This window comes from Anthonomus grandis, chromosome 2 (genome assembly GCF_022605725.1).
Source record: "Anthonomus grandis grandis chromosome 2, icAntGran1.3, whole genome shotgun sequence".
Classification (NCBI taxonomy): Eukaryota; Metazoa; Arthropoda; class Insecta; order Coleoptera; family Curculionidae; genus Anthonomus; species Anthonomus grandis.
This window is the reverse complement of record NC_065547.1, coordinates 23740853-23757459: the sequence shown is the minus strand read 5'-3', so window position 1 is coordinate 23757459 and position 16607 is coordinate 23740853. Positions and strand designations below refer to the sequence as shown.

The 16607-nt window shown below is 36.7% G+C and overlaps 2 protein-coding genes across 2 annotated transcripts in view; one reads left to right on the top strand and one right to left on the bottom strand.

The window, feature by feature from the left end:
* Positions 1–7602, top strand: part of LOC126750500 (titin-like) — a 68153-nt gene extending 60551 nt beyond the window's left edge. Inside the window, exons 8-12 of the mRNA XM_050460133.1 lie at positions 1972–2149; positions 4105–4238; positions 4290–4863; positions 5107–5432; positions 7008–7602. Coding sequence (XP_050316090.1) covers positions 1972–2149; positions 4105–4238; positions 4290–4863; positions 5107–5432; positions 7008–7489 — 1694 coding nt within the window. The 3' untranslated portion in view covers positions 7490–7602. The remainder of the gene's footprint in view (positions 1–1971; positions 2150–4104; positions 4239–4289; positions 4864–5106; positions 5433–7007) is intronic.
* A 2109-nt stretch (positions 7603–9711) lies between these two features.
* Positions 9712–10422, bottom strand: LOC126750126 (uncharacterized). The gene has a single exon (XM_050459633.1). The coding sequence runs from the start codon at positions 10420–10422 to the stop codon at positions 9712–9714; it is 711 nt and encodes a 236-aa protein (XP_050315590.1).
* Between the last annotated feature and the right edge of the window lie 6185 nt (positions 10423–16607).

Here is a 16607-nt window from a genome sequence, read left to right as displayed (position 1 = left end):
GAATTAACAAACTTAAAAAGAAGAAAAGAATGGAAAAAATCCATACCCAGTAATCAAATCGAGAACGCAGCATATGTTATTTTCCAGCGATCTATTTATAGTCCGTGCTCCATGTTATTTAATCGATTTAATGCCTGTATCTCCTGAAATTCCCAAGGGACTTTAATAATTTGTCTAGGTATTAACAATGATAAAACTAAATTTTTTATAGCGGTTACAAACCTTTACAAACTAAGTTTTTTTTGTGAAAATCAATTAAAAAGTCAAATGTTCGGACGTCAGTCGGTCGGACGCTAGCTTCACAGACATTTTTGCGGAGATTACTGGCTCGAATAAGCGAAAACATATACCTAATTAGACATTTTTATTAATATTTTTCTCGTTTCTTTGCTCTATAATAAAGAATGCAATTCAGTTTTTGCTAATTATAATAATTTATTATATCCCTTTGTTTTCTTCTGTTAAAATTGAGTAATCACTGGCAAGAAGAAATGAGTGCACTTATTCCAAAACCGTCAATGTTTTATTCTAAGGTTATTACATAGTTAGGTCGTCAGCGATATTAATAATTTTACGAAGCAGTTCAGTCTTGGTATGTGATTTCTCTGCATTTACTAAACTCTTCACATGTTCTCATAAGTAATAATCCAAAGGATTTAAATCCGGTAAGCGGGGAGGGAAGGCCAGGAAACTGCGGCCCTGCGCTCAATCCAATGTCCAGGAAAAATATTAATTCACATTTCTACTAGTGTGGAGCGGAACACTGTCAAATACAGGCAGTTCTTGTCGTAAGAATTAAGGTAAATTGCAGATGTCAAACGACTGCTCAAAGATAAGAGCCGACTAACTGATCTAACAAATCACACCAAACATTAACCAAGAAACAGTGTTGGAAATTCCGTTCGATTATTGCATGGGGATTTTCAAGCTGGCAAAAATGAAAATTCATTAAATTATGTACACCGTCTTTGGTGAATGCAGCCTATTTAGTCAACAAAATATTATTAATCAAATTATGAGCCAATTTCAGAACTGCATACGATGGCTCAGATTAGGGAACTGCAAAGCGTGGACTGGTTGCAGATGAAATGGATACAAACCAAAGTTGCATGCATTGTTTTCCATCCAGTTATTCGTGTTTATGGTGACCGTTTAACACTATTTAGTATTAAATCTTGGACAGCTACTGATAGACCTCTGGGAGAAGCATTTGTAAAAGATTCTTTTGCGCTTAGTCTCAAAAATTCCCCCAAATACTTTTCTACCAGGTATTCTTCGATTTGGATGTTGGCGGCGGTATTCAACCACTACTGCTCTACCACTTCTAAAGACAAATATAACACTAATTTGTGCAAATTTCTATCAAACTGGCGCAATTACTTTAACAGAATAACAAAAAAAGAAGTATCCATGGCAATAAATAAAAAAAACAAATATCCATGGCATTCGGCAAACTTAATGTTGATAGAATGTCATACTAGAGATAATTATTATTACAGTAACACAATTAAATTTAACAAATCATATCTTGGTAAAGAAGCATTTGCGAATTCATAGAAAATTTGTAACTACGTAGCATTTACCTAGAAAACACATAGTGAATCTTGTCCTTACCTCGCGGGACACCCTGCATATCTCCACATGCAACGTTTATAAGTAGGGCATTGATATTGTTACTGTTAAATATTAATCTTATAAATCCATGCTGATAACTACTTACTTGTATATCGTTTTTTACCAACATTTAACAAATATTCCAGTGGATAAATGTAAATAATTAATACCTAATAAGTCTGCTACTTTTGAATAATCTTTGGATCATCATCGTCGTATTCATATTTCAAAAAAAAAATTTGTTAATAAAGTTAAGTTGTTAACTTAGTTAAAGAATTTATATTGACAAAATCTATTAAATAAGTCCTAAAAGATGCTTAATCCACGTTTAACTATATATATAAAAATATTATTTAGGTGGCAGAAAACCATTCCGAAAAAGAAGACCCCAAGTGCAATACTACGATGATGAATATTATGATGAGGAGTATTATGAAGAAAGACCAAGAGTAAATAGAGGGCGACCCCTACGACGGCCTAGACCACGTCCTAGGCCTGCGTACGAGGATGACTATGAAGAGTATGAAGATGAAAGGTATGTCTAGATTTGTAGGTATTCTTGATGGCAGGCAATTCAACAAAAGACAATGTTGACATTCTTTAACAGCTGTGTGGAGAGTTTCTAAGCCTCTAGCAAAATTCCTTAAATTAATTTAATCATTTTTCCTTTAATTAAAAGAAAAATTATCTACAAAACTTTAGATTTTAATGATGATTACATTGTTATAACTTTGAAGAGTTTGTATTATTTATTATTTATTATTCCAAGAGGGGTCAGTTACTTTTCTAAAACTGACAGGATCTCTGGGTCTATTTAAAAATTCAATATTTGAATAATTTTTTGTGAGATTTAAGATATTAATAGAAGCTTACATGGAAATCATTTTAAGTATAGTATTTTACTTCGGGTTTTTTAGAGGATATAATTTATATTTTGATTTTTAAGGAATACGAAGTCTTCTTCCATGAAGCATTTTAATATTTCTCGCAGAACCCATACGTACGTACGCCTTATTCCCATATCAGCATTGATGTTATTTCAGGATTCACAACGCTCACTTGCCTTCGAGTTCGGAAAAGCCTCATTGGATATTATGGGCATTTATGTCATACTTTTTGTTATCGAATTTTATCCTTATATTTGGCTGAATTACTGCCAGCTGCTAACTGTCGGTCACTTCGCCAATGCTGTATATTTTCTGGTTGACTATATAACTCGAGTGGAAATTCAGGATACCATTATATGCTTCCATGTTTTTAACTTAGAATTCAGTATAACCTGCCAAATTCTTTTACAGAACACTTATCATTATATGTATAGTATTACTTAATTAATCATCATAATTATATATCACGCAGTGTTGATGTATCGGTATCTCTTATTTTTTGTGCACTCAAAAAATTATTCCTATATATATTTTATTATATTATTATATATGTATTAATGAAATTAAACATATAGTTAAAGTCGTGAAAGGCACTTTTCTATATTAAAAATGATAACTAGTATCACTTTCATTTCTCTCGTACTCTGTTACAACCTTGCTGAAACTTGTGCAATCTACTTGTACTTTTTTTATATAATCTTGTAGTGTAATTATTATACTGCTATGTCTACTATGTATGTTATTTGGCCTTTATTGTTAACCATTGTAATGTCTGATCTATTATGATCCACAATCTATATGTGAGTAATTTTTTATCCCAGTATATTTTGACGTTGTCATTTTCTACCAGTGGAGAGGGCTAGATTTTGAGTCTTGTTTTCTTGTGCAATATGGTGTATTATGCATAGAATGCATATCTATCTAAAAATAAAATATTTTTAGATTTAATATTCTAATACCAAAACTAATACAAAACTGAGGTGAGGTCGAATTATGGCATGTATTTAACATACAAAATATTTTTTGTATATTTTACGGTATACTATTTTTTATTTCTTAGTCAGAAGGGTTTCCAAATAATTACACCAATCAATACTTTATTTGTAAGTAGAAGTCCATTCTTGAAGTGGAGTGGCTATAATATAGCAGGAACACTTTTCCCCACAAATGGAAATGCCAACCTTTTTGTTAAGAGTTATGCATTTCGATGAGTTCACTCATCATCGTCAGACTCTTACACTACATAGCTGTGATGTTTACATGACAGCTTTTGCTTGTGAATCAGATAAGAAGTCGTATTGCTTGAACATCGTGTAAATTGAGAAATCCTTTGGATTTCGTATATATAAAGCATATCGGTCCGAAAAATATATGTCTTTGGTGCGGAAATTAATAAATTAACTTGCAAGGATTTATTATTAGACTTGTCTCTCAAGTCACAACAAAAAGGAGAAGTCTATTTGTATGAAGCCATTTTTCTCTCTATTAAGTATAGTCCATCCTAAATTGAACCAAGAGAGATTCTTAGCGGCCAGTGCAAGTTACAGGAGAACTGAAGTTTTACTTTTGAAAAAATATTATAAATAAACAATTTTAATTTCAGATATGAAAGTCGTCGAAATAATAGAAGACGTCCCTATAGAAATCGTAGAAAAAACAAAGATCGTAGAAGGCCAGCAGAATACGATGAAGACGAAGAAGTCGATGATAGATTTGAAGATGAAGACTTTATAGATGGTATGAATACATCTTATTTAATAATAAATATTTTAATGAAAAAATTTTCAGCACCCAAACGTCCCAAGGCTCAATCAAAGCGCCCTCAAGAAGTGGAAAAACCAAAACGCAAACCACAAAGGAAACCAAATCGTCGTCCAGTATACGATGACGAATATGATGAAGATGATTTACCACAATCCGACGATAGTCGTAGCTATGAAGAACGACCAAAAAAGAACAAATTTAGAAAAGAAGAGCAAGAAGAAGATGCGACAAGCAGTGATGGCAGACCGATTATTAAATCATCAACGGGAACAATTTATGATAGACCACGGGTGGCGCCTAGGATCAATTTGCCTGTACCCAAAAATGCTGCTGAGAAGTTCTCGTATAAAGCCCTTGGAGGAGGAAAGACTTCCACAACTACTACTACGACTGTGGCACCAAAAGCAGAAAGTGAAGAGTATGATGAAATTGAAGAGCCTCCAAAACGGCCAAACAGAAGACCAGTAAAAGTAAAACCCAAAAATGATGATTCGCGAAGTCAGCAAAGTGCTTCTAGGCCAAGTAGAAGAAAACCTGAAGTAGAAGAGGTTGTAGAGAAAACTACACAAAAACCAAAGTATAGTTCGGGCAGTAATAGGTAAATATTTTCTAATGTAACTTTTTTAGCATTGCTTTAGTCTGCATATAATCAAATCTATGCAATAATCAAGATTTTACTTAAAACTGTTTAATAACCGCTCAAAAAACTATATGCTTAAAATTTAACTGTCTAAAATTAATAAATCCAATCAAAACATTTCAATTAAATTTAAGTTGGTGGCTAAGGAATTAATTGTCAAGTGAAGATTATTTTATTGTTTTTTTGTCATTAATCTTAAAGGTATCAACGCAAAAAGCCAAAACCACCCGTTCAAGAAGAAGAATACTATGATGAAGAAGAAGATGTCATTCAAGAAGAGGTACAAGAAAGACGACCATCACAAAAATATGAGAGCAAAAGAACTAGCACAACAAGTACTACTACTACCACAACTACGAGTACTACCACAGAAGCACCGAAGAAGGAGCCTATAATGCGGATAATCAAACGGCCTTTCCTACCTAGTAGGGGAGGCGATCCTTATAGTCCTAGAGGACTTAAACCTCTTGGATTAAAGGCTGTTGAACCACAAGAATCCGAAAATGAATCTGAAGAATCTGTCGCTGGTAAGAACTAACGGATGTTATTAATAAGTTAACCCTATAATTTTTGCATAATAAATAGTCATTGGATTTTTTTTTTAAATCAATTTTGTGATAATCTCTAATGGAGTTTATAGTACTTATACCTTTATACCACCCTTACTCTTAAAAGTATACTTCAATGTAAGAGAATATAAAGAACTTCTCTGAATATCGCAATCTACCTTAAAAAATCTATTTGCCTGTAAAAAATAAAAATTTACTTATTATTTATGTTGTTGTTCACCTATAACTAGCTTAGATATTTAATACTAGATATATAAAATCAATTCGTAAAGACTTAAAAATGAGCGCTAAATATTTTTATGTCGATGATCTTATCCATCTATTTATTACTAAGCATTAGTTCGTACTGTATTAATAATACTGCATACTCTTTTTGCTAGCAAAAACAATTATTAGATTTTTATTGAAAAATGCGCATACTAGGTTCAGCGTATTACTTATCAGATTCATGTGTATTGGATTCCTGTTATCTCAGGTAACTTAATATATAGTAGCTACAATGAAATTACAAAATGCAGCTCTTTATTCCTTGGCGGATTCTGGTTCTGATTCTCTCTTACTCCTGGGCACACAGGTTAAAAAAAGAAGATTCGTTTAAAAAAGTATTCCATTCCCTGTCCCAGTTTTTCGAAAAAGTAAAACGTACGTCAAACAGCCCACCAGGGCAATGATGGTTTGCAGTGGAATCAGCCTCCTAGTAGAACACGTTTAGAATTTCTCTAAGGCAAATTGAATATCCAAAGGTACATTCAAGAAGCTCTGTAGCCAATTCGATGAGATAACGTCCTATAGTATGCCTCCTTTTCCTTGCAGTGGTTATATTACAGCTCCTTCAGAATGCTCATATCAATGGCTCGTATAGCCAATAAAAGATCAAAGGTGTTCGTCCAATCTTTTGGCTATCAAATATGTTTGAGATAATGAAATAATTATTTGAGATAATATATTATAGAAAAATAGAGATATTTCAGAAGTTTTAACAGCTCATATAATACCTTTTGTGATGCTGAGAGTACCTGATAATATATCTAAGAATACCCATGATCTTCTCTTCCTATGCCCGTGCCTCGATGAACCGAGAATGTTCGTTAAAAATGAGAGGCAGGACTTTTTGATTAAAAAACAATGCTTATTTCCAATGAGAATGTCGTCGTTTGTTTTTCTTTACCTTATCATAATTAAATAAATTAAGAAATGTATGTAAGCAGGTGAATTTTGTAACATATTTATATTTATTTTGCTGGAAACACTGTCTAAGAATGCTACTATTGACTTTAACAGAAAATAAATTTTCTGCATCCTTGATAGTGACAAAATTACAAATTTCTTAAGAATGGTAACAGTTACTGGTAAAATTCTGAATTAAAATTATTTGGTAATACCTAATAATCCTTAATTCATTTACTAAAATTAAGAGTTTTTAAAGTTTTTTTTCTTAGAAAGAAATAGGCAATCACTACGTGAGATGAAAAATCAATTGTTTTTTTAAAGCTCTTATAAGAGGTACTTACTCTTTTTTTTTTCTTTTTACAGAAAAACAACCTATTCCCCAAGAAGATTATCCTGAAGAGCCACGCCCCAATAAAGTCTTTAAACCGTCACCGGTCATTGTCAAAGTTCCCGTACGACAAAAATACATCCCGCCCTCTGCCGAAGCTCAAGAACTAATCGAGTTAGAACCATCCAGACTGCAAAATTATAAATCCGGTCCAAGGACCACCCAGAAACCGAAAGTAATCGAAAAAAATCCGATATACGATGACGAATACGATGTTACACTCAATGACGCCCTTAATCCCACTTTACCAAATTTACCAGTAAGGGCTTTTCCAACGGGCTTTAGTTCACCCGGTGTTGGTGACTTTTATACCAGACAGAGATACGTATTGGAACCAGTTGTAAATCAAAATAATTATGCATTGCAGAATAATAAAGTAGTAAGGAGCTCGCAGAACCAGCAGAGATTTGAACCGTTACCACAAAGACAGACGCAAGCGATTTATTCGCGTTACTGAATACTCAATTTTAAAGCCATATTTTGATAGTTTTTTTTTATTAATTTTAGGTACTTGATGGTTGTGTATGATATGTTGTAAATTTAGATAAGATTAAAAAACATAAAAAATAACTTAAGATGTTTTATTTAGTTTAAAATGATGCCAGGTCTTCTATATTAAAGTTTGTTGTTAAAGATTGTAAACCTAATCAAAGTATGAAAACTCCATAAAAAAACTACCTTGTAAAACAATTTTCAACTTAATTGTTTTACAAGGTAGTTTTTTTATGGAGTTTTCATACTTTGATAGGTTAACAATCTTTAATGTCATTTTAGCACAATCTACAATTCACTGAATCCTATTATATATTATAATAATGCATACATGCTTAGCCAAAGTATGCACACTCAATAGTATACTCAAACTCATTATTAAGCAACTAGCTAACACTGTATCTTTAACTGAATATAACAGCAGTCAGCAATCAATATCATATATTTAAAAATATAAACATTTTAAAATTAAAAATTTCAACTAGATTTTCCTCTATCTCTATATCTAAATCGGTATTATTATAATACCTTTTAGTATTGCTAATACTAGCATGAGTTACTCTTTCTTCATATTATGTATGCTGAAGTACTTTTAATATGTTTTCAATAATAACAATAGTAACTCCATAATAAGCAAGAAAGTGAGTTAGTCCTAATGCATACAGGTTGGAAAATTGAAGATTACGCATTGTTTAAAATAATGGCAGGATTGCTTCCTTTCGTCAATGAGTGGCCGCCTTCGGTCACTCAGTCAGTATGATACTCGAGTACAGCAGCGACAGTGCCACAAAGGTATCTGTAGATATTTTTACTATATAAGTCCTGCAAGTTGTAATCTTCGGGAAAGACGTGCTTTGGAAAATGATGCATCTGCAGATACACTCGATGTTCGTTAGTCGCATCTGTTGGTTGAGAAAATCTACTAAAGTACTTCTGTTATCTCTGGATCTCCTATAAGACGTATGGCCATCTTGTGGATGGAAACAAGCAGCTTCAAATCGTGTTTGGGCATACCTTTTCATTTTAAAGGTTCTCAAGTTTTTGAGAAGCTGCTTTACCAATTCTCGCTACCTGATCATGCCAAGACATATTGCTCCCAACCTTTACATCTAAAATCCGAACTGACAAAGACAGCAGCAAAGTGAGCCCGAACATAATAAGGCTTGGGGCGATAGAGGCAGCATTCTTTATAAATGTAGTAGCCTGGCTGCGTTTAACTTAGCTGCATTAAACTCAATAAGTTTGCAGCCACCCTACTCAAAAATGATGTTAAGATTTAGTAGTTAAGCATTAATAGCTGTTAAATGGTGATGTGTGACACTAATAGTGTTGACTGTTATTTGGTTGGAAGCCTTTTGTTTGTGTTATGTTGCCTTTGGAGAAAACTACCCGTTAAAACCAACTAACAACGGTTCGTTAAATAAAAGGCCAAAAAACTGAATTTAACCCTTTATTCTAAAAATGGTAGCAGATTATTCTCACGAAAGATTACACTAGGTACGGTTACAAAGAAATAAACTATACTTATTACTCAGAATCTTATTACATAAAAACAAAACGAACGCCCGCGGCAAACCGATCATAAAAGTAATAAAAATACCGTTCTCCAACTTAAAACTCGACTTGAACTACTTTTTAAAACCGATCCTAATACGCTATTATGCCTAATAAGAGCCCCCCCCATCGCACGCCCACGCCTTGTTTTGACTATTCTCAACTTGGTCGCAATCTGGAACTCCAGCACAAACTTGTTCCCTCAAGAACATCACAGGGGTCAAAGGAATAAGTTCTTCACTGTCGTTAGAAGCATAAGTAATTGGTCGCAAGTTTATGACCGACTCACAATCGCACAGGACCGTAAGAAGGTCCTCATAGGTCACACAAGCTCGACCCAGGACTTTGCGGAGAATTTGCTTCAGAATTCCGCGGAAATACAAATACTCAGAAACCTTATGAGAAGCATCGCGCGAGGACCCAAATTACAATAACACAAACAAAAGATATTTCGGCGGCTTTGACATCCTCCCACCTGAGTCACGTCAATGTCAAATAGTGACTCACAAAACAATCAAAGTACTAAAAAACTAGAAAGAACAATACAAAGTATTAAAAAACTCTAAATCTAACTAAACCTAAATACATAAAACCAAAGTTTTCCCGTTACAAATACCTTTTCGGAACTTTAGTCTAACGCCCACTACGTGTTACACATGATTTAACGACGGGTACTCTGCTTTTCACTCCCGAACACTCATCTTCACTTTCGTCTGTTACATGGAAATTAAGACCACCCTTATCCCGATCATCACCAAAGTCCCGCTTTATACCAGGACGAGGCAAACAAAAGTCATTATCATCGCCACAAAGTCTATCCACGTCACATTCTAAGGGATACAACCGCTGAACCGGTCTTAATAAGGATCCCTTACTAGTTTCCAATCTCACTAAACGAATCTGACCATCCTTGCCAGGAATCACTTCCACAACACGCCCCAATGGCCACTGAAGACGCTTTTCGTTATCGTTTCCTATGACCACCAGTTCCCCTACTGAAATTTGCCTACCAGGTTTGTTACTACTCCAAGATCTCAACTGTCCCAAATACTCGATCCTGAACCTCTGCGTTAAATCATACCGCAGTTTTTGCAGGTGTTGGATCCGTTTACACAAAGCTCTTCCATCAACTTGGTCGCAATCTGGAACTCCAGCACAAACTTGTTCCCTCAAGAACATCACAGGGGTCAAAGGAATAAGTTCTTCACTGTCGTTAGAAGCATAAGTAATTGGTCGCAAGTTTATGACCGACTCACAATCGCACAGGACCGTAAGAAGGTCCTCATAGGTCACACAAGCTCGACCCAGGACTTTGCGGAGAATTTGCTTCAGAATTCCAACCATCCTTTCCCAGAAACCGCCCCACCAACTTGCAGACGGAGGATTAAATCGCCACGAAATTCGATCGACACTAGTATCCGCGAGTATTTTTTGCCAGTTCAGTTTATTGAATGCATTTTCAGTACCGACGAAATTCGTGCCATTGTCACTATATATAGTCTTTGGACGTCCACGACGCGCTACGAAACGTCTGAGTGCTTGTACAAAACTTGACGTAGACAGCCCCGTGCACAATTCTAAATGCACCGCCCGGTAAACGGCACATGTGAATAAGCACACCCATGCTTTTCCCCCATCTTTCAGAAAAAGTGGCCCAGCAAAATCAACTCCGGTTATTTCAAAAGCTGCGGCATCTCGGACCCGATCTAATGGAAGAGGAGGTAAACATGCCGTTAACGCCTTACCATGTTGTTTTTTACAAATTACGCACTTCGAAATAGCTGATTTAATAACCCGGCGCCCCCCAAGAATCCAATAATTTTCGCGTAATATAGAAATCAAACCTTGAGTGCCTACATGCAAAGCCTTAACATGTTCATCAAAGATCAGATGTTTCACCAAAATATGCTTTGCCGGTAGAACAACCGGGAAGCGAAAATGCTCATTATCTATCCGATTACTAATTCTAGAGCGTAAGCGAATGAGTCCACGTTCGTCTTTAAAAGGGTTTAAATTACTTAATCGAGGATCTTTTTCACCCTTAAAACAGTCTTGTTGGATAAGCTTCAGTACATGAGTTTCCGCTTTTGCCAATTCTTCTCTAGAGAGCTCTCCTTGAAACTTTGAAGTTGGATGCCTTGTATTGTGCAAAAACCTGAACACCCAACCAACCATACGAAGAGTTTTAACAAACTTTGAAAAATATAATAGATGCCAATCGAATGTCATGTCTGAATTAATAAGAGTGTTCATGGTCCCCTTCCTCTTTTCCTTGTTAATTTCCTTCTCCTCACAAACAAGATCATTTACTTGAGGCCACGACTCAGGATTCTCGGCAAGCCAACTCGGGCCCTCCCACCATCTAGACTCTAGCAGCTGTCTTGGCGAACAGTCTACGAGAAGGGAGATCTGCAGGGTTCAAAACCCCTGGAACAAAATGCCAATTATCTGTGGACGTATATTTATTGATTTCTGCCACGCGGTTTCCTACAAATGTCCCCCAATTCTCTTTACGACGTATCCAACTCAGCACCGTTGATGAGTCGCTCCAAAAATAAACGGATTGCCCTAAGTCAACATTTAGATCCCGTTGTAACGATACGAAGAGTCTGGTGCCAATAAGAGCCGCCAATAGCTCCAAACGAGGTATTGAAATATCTTTAAGGGAAGCTATCCTAGACTTGGCCGCGATTAAACGGACATAAACATTACCCTGAAAAATGCCCCTCAAAAAAATTACCGTCGCATATGAGTCTTTACTCGCATCACAAAAAATATGGATACTTTTTTGATCCCCTGAATTGTCAGCATAAGCCCATCTCTGGATTTTAATCTGGGTTAAGTAACGCAACTCACCAAGCCATTGACGGAACGCACTTTCTGTTACCGGATCTACTGGATCATCCCACGCCAATTTAGATTTCCATGTCTTCTGAAGCAGTAACTTGGGCAACAAGGTTGAAGGTGCCGTGAAACCTATAGGGTCGAAAACCCTCTGTGTAAACGAAAGCATTAACCTTTTACTGATCGGCTGGCATGCAAGGTCATTTACTCCTAAAAGACATGTTTCACTCACCCTCAACATATCTTTGGATTTGTCCCACATCATCCCAAGCACAGCGGTCTCAGATGGGCCCTCAGAAGCATTATCCACTTGCCCTGAAAACTCCCACCCTCTGAGGTCAAACTTTGCCTCATTCATGACCATGATGGACTCTCTCATGAAATTCTGCAGCATTTCACTATTGGATACACTTGTGACGCAATTGTCAACGTAGAAGCTTTTTAATAGCTGCAGAATAGTCTCCTTGCTAAAAAATGTACTGCCACTTTCGCACCTATCCAAACATAGCAAAAGATGGTACTCTATTGTTGCGCCTAACAAAAATGGGCTACTATTCACCCCAAACACACACCCTCTTATGTCGAAAGATCCTGTCCTTTCCTTGCAAATCTACCCATAAAAAGCGCAAAAAATCCCTATCGGCCTCGTTCACAGAAATTTGAAGAAACGCCTTCTTAATGTCAGATAGGACACCAATCTTGCTCATTCTGAACCTCAACAAAATATTAGGAATTAATTCAATAACATTTGGACCCTTATTAAGACACTGGTTAAGACAGGGATTATCCTTTGACCTGGCCGATGCATCAAAAACTGGTCTAATACGAGTGGTGCTGCCCTCTTTTACTACTGGACGATGAGGCATATAGTGCACACTTTGCATAGCGGGTGGCTCCTCAAAAACCTCCTCAATAATATCCCCATCCAACCACTCCTTAAAAACACTATTATATTCTGAAATCAACTCACTTTTCTGTAACTTACTAATCGTACCTTGTAACCTGGACTTAGCAACATTATACATACAAGGCAGAGGAGGATGACCTTCCAACCACGGTAGACAAACCTCATATCTACCCTCACTATTTATTTTTACCCTTTCCAGAAATGATGCCTTAGTAGCTGCAGCCACCTCTTCCTGTGACTTTTTCTCTACCGGATCTCTAATTCCTAAAACATCTAAATCCCAAAGTTGAGGCAAACTCGCATCCCTGGCAAAAAGAGAAATGTCCACCATAGTACTGCTGGCCACCCTTGAAACAGGTACTTTTCCCATCAGTGTCCAACCTAGAAAAGTTTCTACCGCCACCAGACCACTCGACAATACATGCCTCCTCCCAGTGTACAAAACGCCAGCTATATCAGAACCTATTAAAATATCGATTTGTGAACTTTCACCCGTATGCCTAGCCTGGTCCGATAGTTCAACCCCTAGCAAACTGAGTTCTTTTATCCAATCACCATAAAACACCGGTGGAACACTTGAGCAAATGACAAGCTGATCGAGCACTTCCATAGTCAAACTAAAATCTCCCTCTTTTAATTTTATATCATAACTTTCATGCCATTGTTCAGATAAGGAACCCCCAAAGAGTCCGTGTAAAATTCTCTCCCTGCGTTTCGAAACAAGACCTAAAAACCTCGCAGTTGATTGCAAAATATATGACCTTTGTGATCCGGTGTCAATCAAAGCCCGCACCGAACGACTACCATTAATGCCTTCTAATTCGAATTTTAACGTTTGCATGAAGACATGGTTACCCATAGAAATTTTACAAGGTGAGTTGACACTGACTAACTCGTTAGAGGATACAGCGTCAGCGACAGGCTTAGCTGGTGAATCAAGGACCTTTTGCTGCGCACTCGCATGCAAATTCTTTGACATATAATACATTTTAAACGCACCCTGCAATATCGCGCCTGATGACCGATTTTTAAACAGCGAAAACATGCTTTTTTATTACTCAGCATCGTCTTTCTTTCATCGAAAGAGAAACCTTGAGCCTTAAAACAATCTGCTGCCTCATGCGAATTGTCACAAAAAATACATTTAGTTGCAACCGAATTAACATTTACAAGGCCTGCGGCTGTAGGTACTCTGTCTGAATTCGTCGTTTTGTACTTAGGGACCCCCCGCCCGGATTCTTTGCGATCTACAAAAGTTTTTAAACCAAAACCTTCTGAGGCTAACTTTATGCGCTGGTCGTTTTCTACTTCGTTTTGCAGAAAAGACATTAGGCTATTTAACTTCTCTTCCATTGTTGGATATACCAAAACCCTCTGACCACCATGAGAAGAGTTAAGCTCTGAACTACGCGGCGAACGTTGCCAAACACGTAGTAAACTTTCAGGCAAACACGACTCTATCAGCGGGAAAAGCATGGCTGCGTACTTGTCTGATTTTATACCTAGAGTCTCTAAAGCACGCAGCTGCGTCTCTAACCTATCGTACAATAGCGCAACATCTAATTTATTTGAAGAGGTTGCATTATTTAAAATTATTTTAAAAACTCCCGAATATAAACCTCTATTTGCAAGTCCTCACGTCCGAACCGAGAGGTTAAACAATCTACAATCGACGAATAATTTTGCCCGGTCGCGGGGAAACTTTCCACAAGTTGGCGGGCACGGCTTTCTGGGACAGTAGCCTGAAGCAAATACTGAATTTTGTCCTCAGGATCAATCTCCGCATCCTCGTGAAACTTTTTAAATTGCGACCAAAAGGGCAACCACTCTTTTATGTTTCCATCAAAAAGTTTTAGTTGAATAGTAGGTAGCTTGAATTTTCGCTTACCTGGTAGGCCGACTGATGAGTTACCTTGAGACTGATCACCTCCATACTCAGATTTAGAGCTATTCTGCACCAGCTCCTCGTAACGATGTAAAAGGCCCACGTTTGTTTTGGTGTAGCCTTCACTACCTTCCATTTCCTGGAGCAAATCATTCTCTGAGGCATCCTGTTCCAATAATGCATCATAGATCTCACCATCAGCTAATTTAAGCGCACTAAAATTTTCTTGGAGAACTTCCCAAATTATCTTTATTTTTGCAATATCGGGCTCGTCCTCCCCAAGCAACTGCTCAACTTCGTTAGCCTTCTTGGTAAAAGCAGTGCGTAAAACCTTCCTATGCCTCTTTTTGGTTTCCATTTTACCACAAAAAAGGTCCGATAGATTGTTCAAAACGACACTCGTTTGCCTAAAACTCGCGGCAGCCCGGTGTATATCTACCGACTAAAAACAATCAAACCAAAAAGTCCGGCAAAAGCACTAACTTGTAACCCGTCAGTAAAATTTCTTTAAAAATCTGCTACCGTCCTGTCATGGTCGCCACTAATGTTATGTTGCCTTTGGAGAAAACTACCCGTTAAAACCTACTAACAACGGTTCGTTAAATAAAAGGCCAAAAAACTGAATTTAACCCTTTATTCTAAAAATGGTAGCAGATTATTCTCACGAAAGATTACACTAGGTACGGTTACAAAGAAATAAACTATACTTATTACTCAGAATCTTATTACATAAAAACAAAACGAACGCCCGCGGCAAACCGATCATAAAAGTAATAAAAATACCGTTCTCCAACTTAAAACTCGACTTGAACTACTTTTTAAAACCGATCCTAATACGCTATTATGCCTAATAAGAACCCCACCCCATCGCACGCCCACGCCTTGTTTTGACCATTCCGCGGAAATACAAATACTGAGAAACCTTATGAGAAGCATCGCGCGAGGACCCAAATTACAATAACACAAACAAAAGATATTGCGGCGGCTTTGACAGTTTGGGTAACTTGAAAGAAGAGATCAGTATCATCAGCAAAGCCGCAATTTCGGTTAAAAGTTCTCGTCGAAAATATCAGACAAAGGGTATGGGACAAGATGCATCCCTGAGATATACCAGCATTAATTTGAAACCTCTGCAAGGTAATTCTATCAACGATAACCTGGGTAGATCGGTTCTCCAAGAACTTTTCAAGCCGAGCTGGTAGTAAGCCATAAGAATACAGTATGTTTAACAGTTTTCATGGCAGACCCTATTGAATGCATCTGAATTATTCAAAGTCATGGCAAGGGACTCATTATATTTCTCGATAACTTCTGTCCTAACATGCATGACATAGGCGAACAAATTGCCAGTATTCCTATGTTTTCGAAAACCATACTGGTGGTCTCTATTGATGTTGATGGAATCCAAGTATTTTAAAATTTGCTAGTTAACAAGTTTTTCCATTATCCTTGTGACTATCGGGACCTAAGCAATCAGAAGGTAATTGATGGGCACCATTTTTTTTCCGCGCAAGTTCTTAGTCTCCAGGGAAGCTCTCTTTTGTGTTCCAACTCTGCCTTTTCCATTGCGGTCATTGAACCATCTTTTCTAGTCAATGGTAAAATTTTTCACTTGCAGAAACCTGCTTTTGTTCGGCAGTACAATCTAGGGTTTTATTTTCATTTATATTTGAAAACAGAACGATTTTTTGCGAAGAAACATTTTTTTTAGCTTTAAGCTCTTATCAAATTCCATAAATTAATATTATAATTTATGGAATAAGGCATAATTTTGTTATTGAAACTATGTTAAATTAAGTTTATTAAGTTTTTGTGGGAAAGCCCTCGGATTAGCTACTAGGTGCATTTATGGACCCAAATCTTTTTACAGTTTGCTCTTTGAAACTTTTAGGT

What these genes read in the sequence shown, in the direction of transcription:
- LOC126750126 (XM_050459633.1), bottom strand. Translation starts at nt 10,422, where the DNA reads ATGGTTGGAATTCTGAAGCAAATTCTCCGCAAAGTCCTGGGTCGAGCT.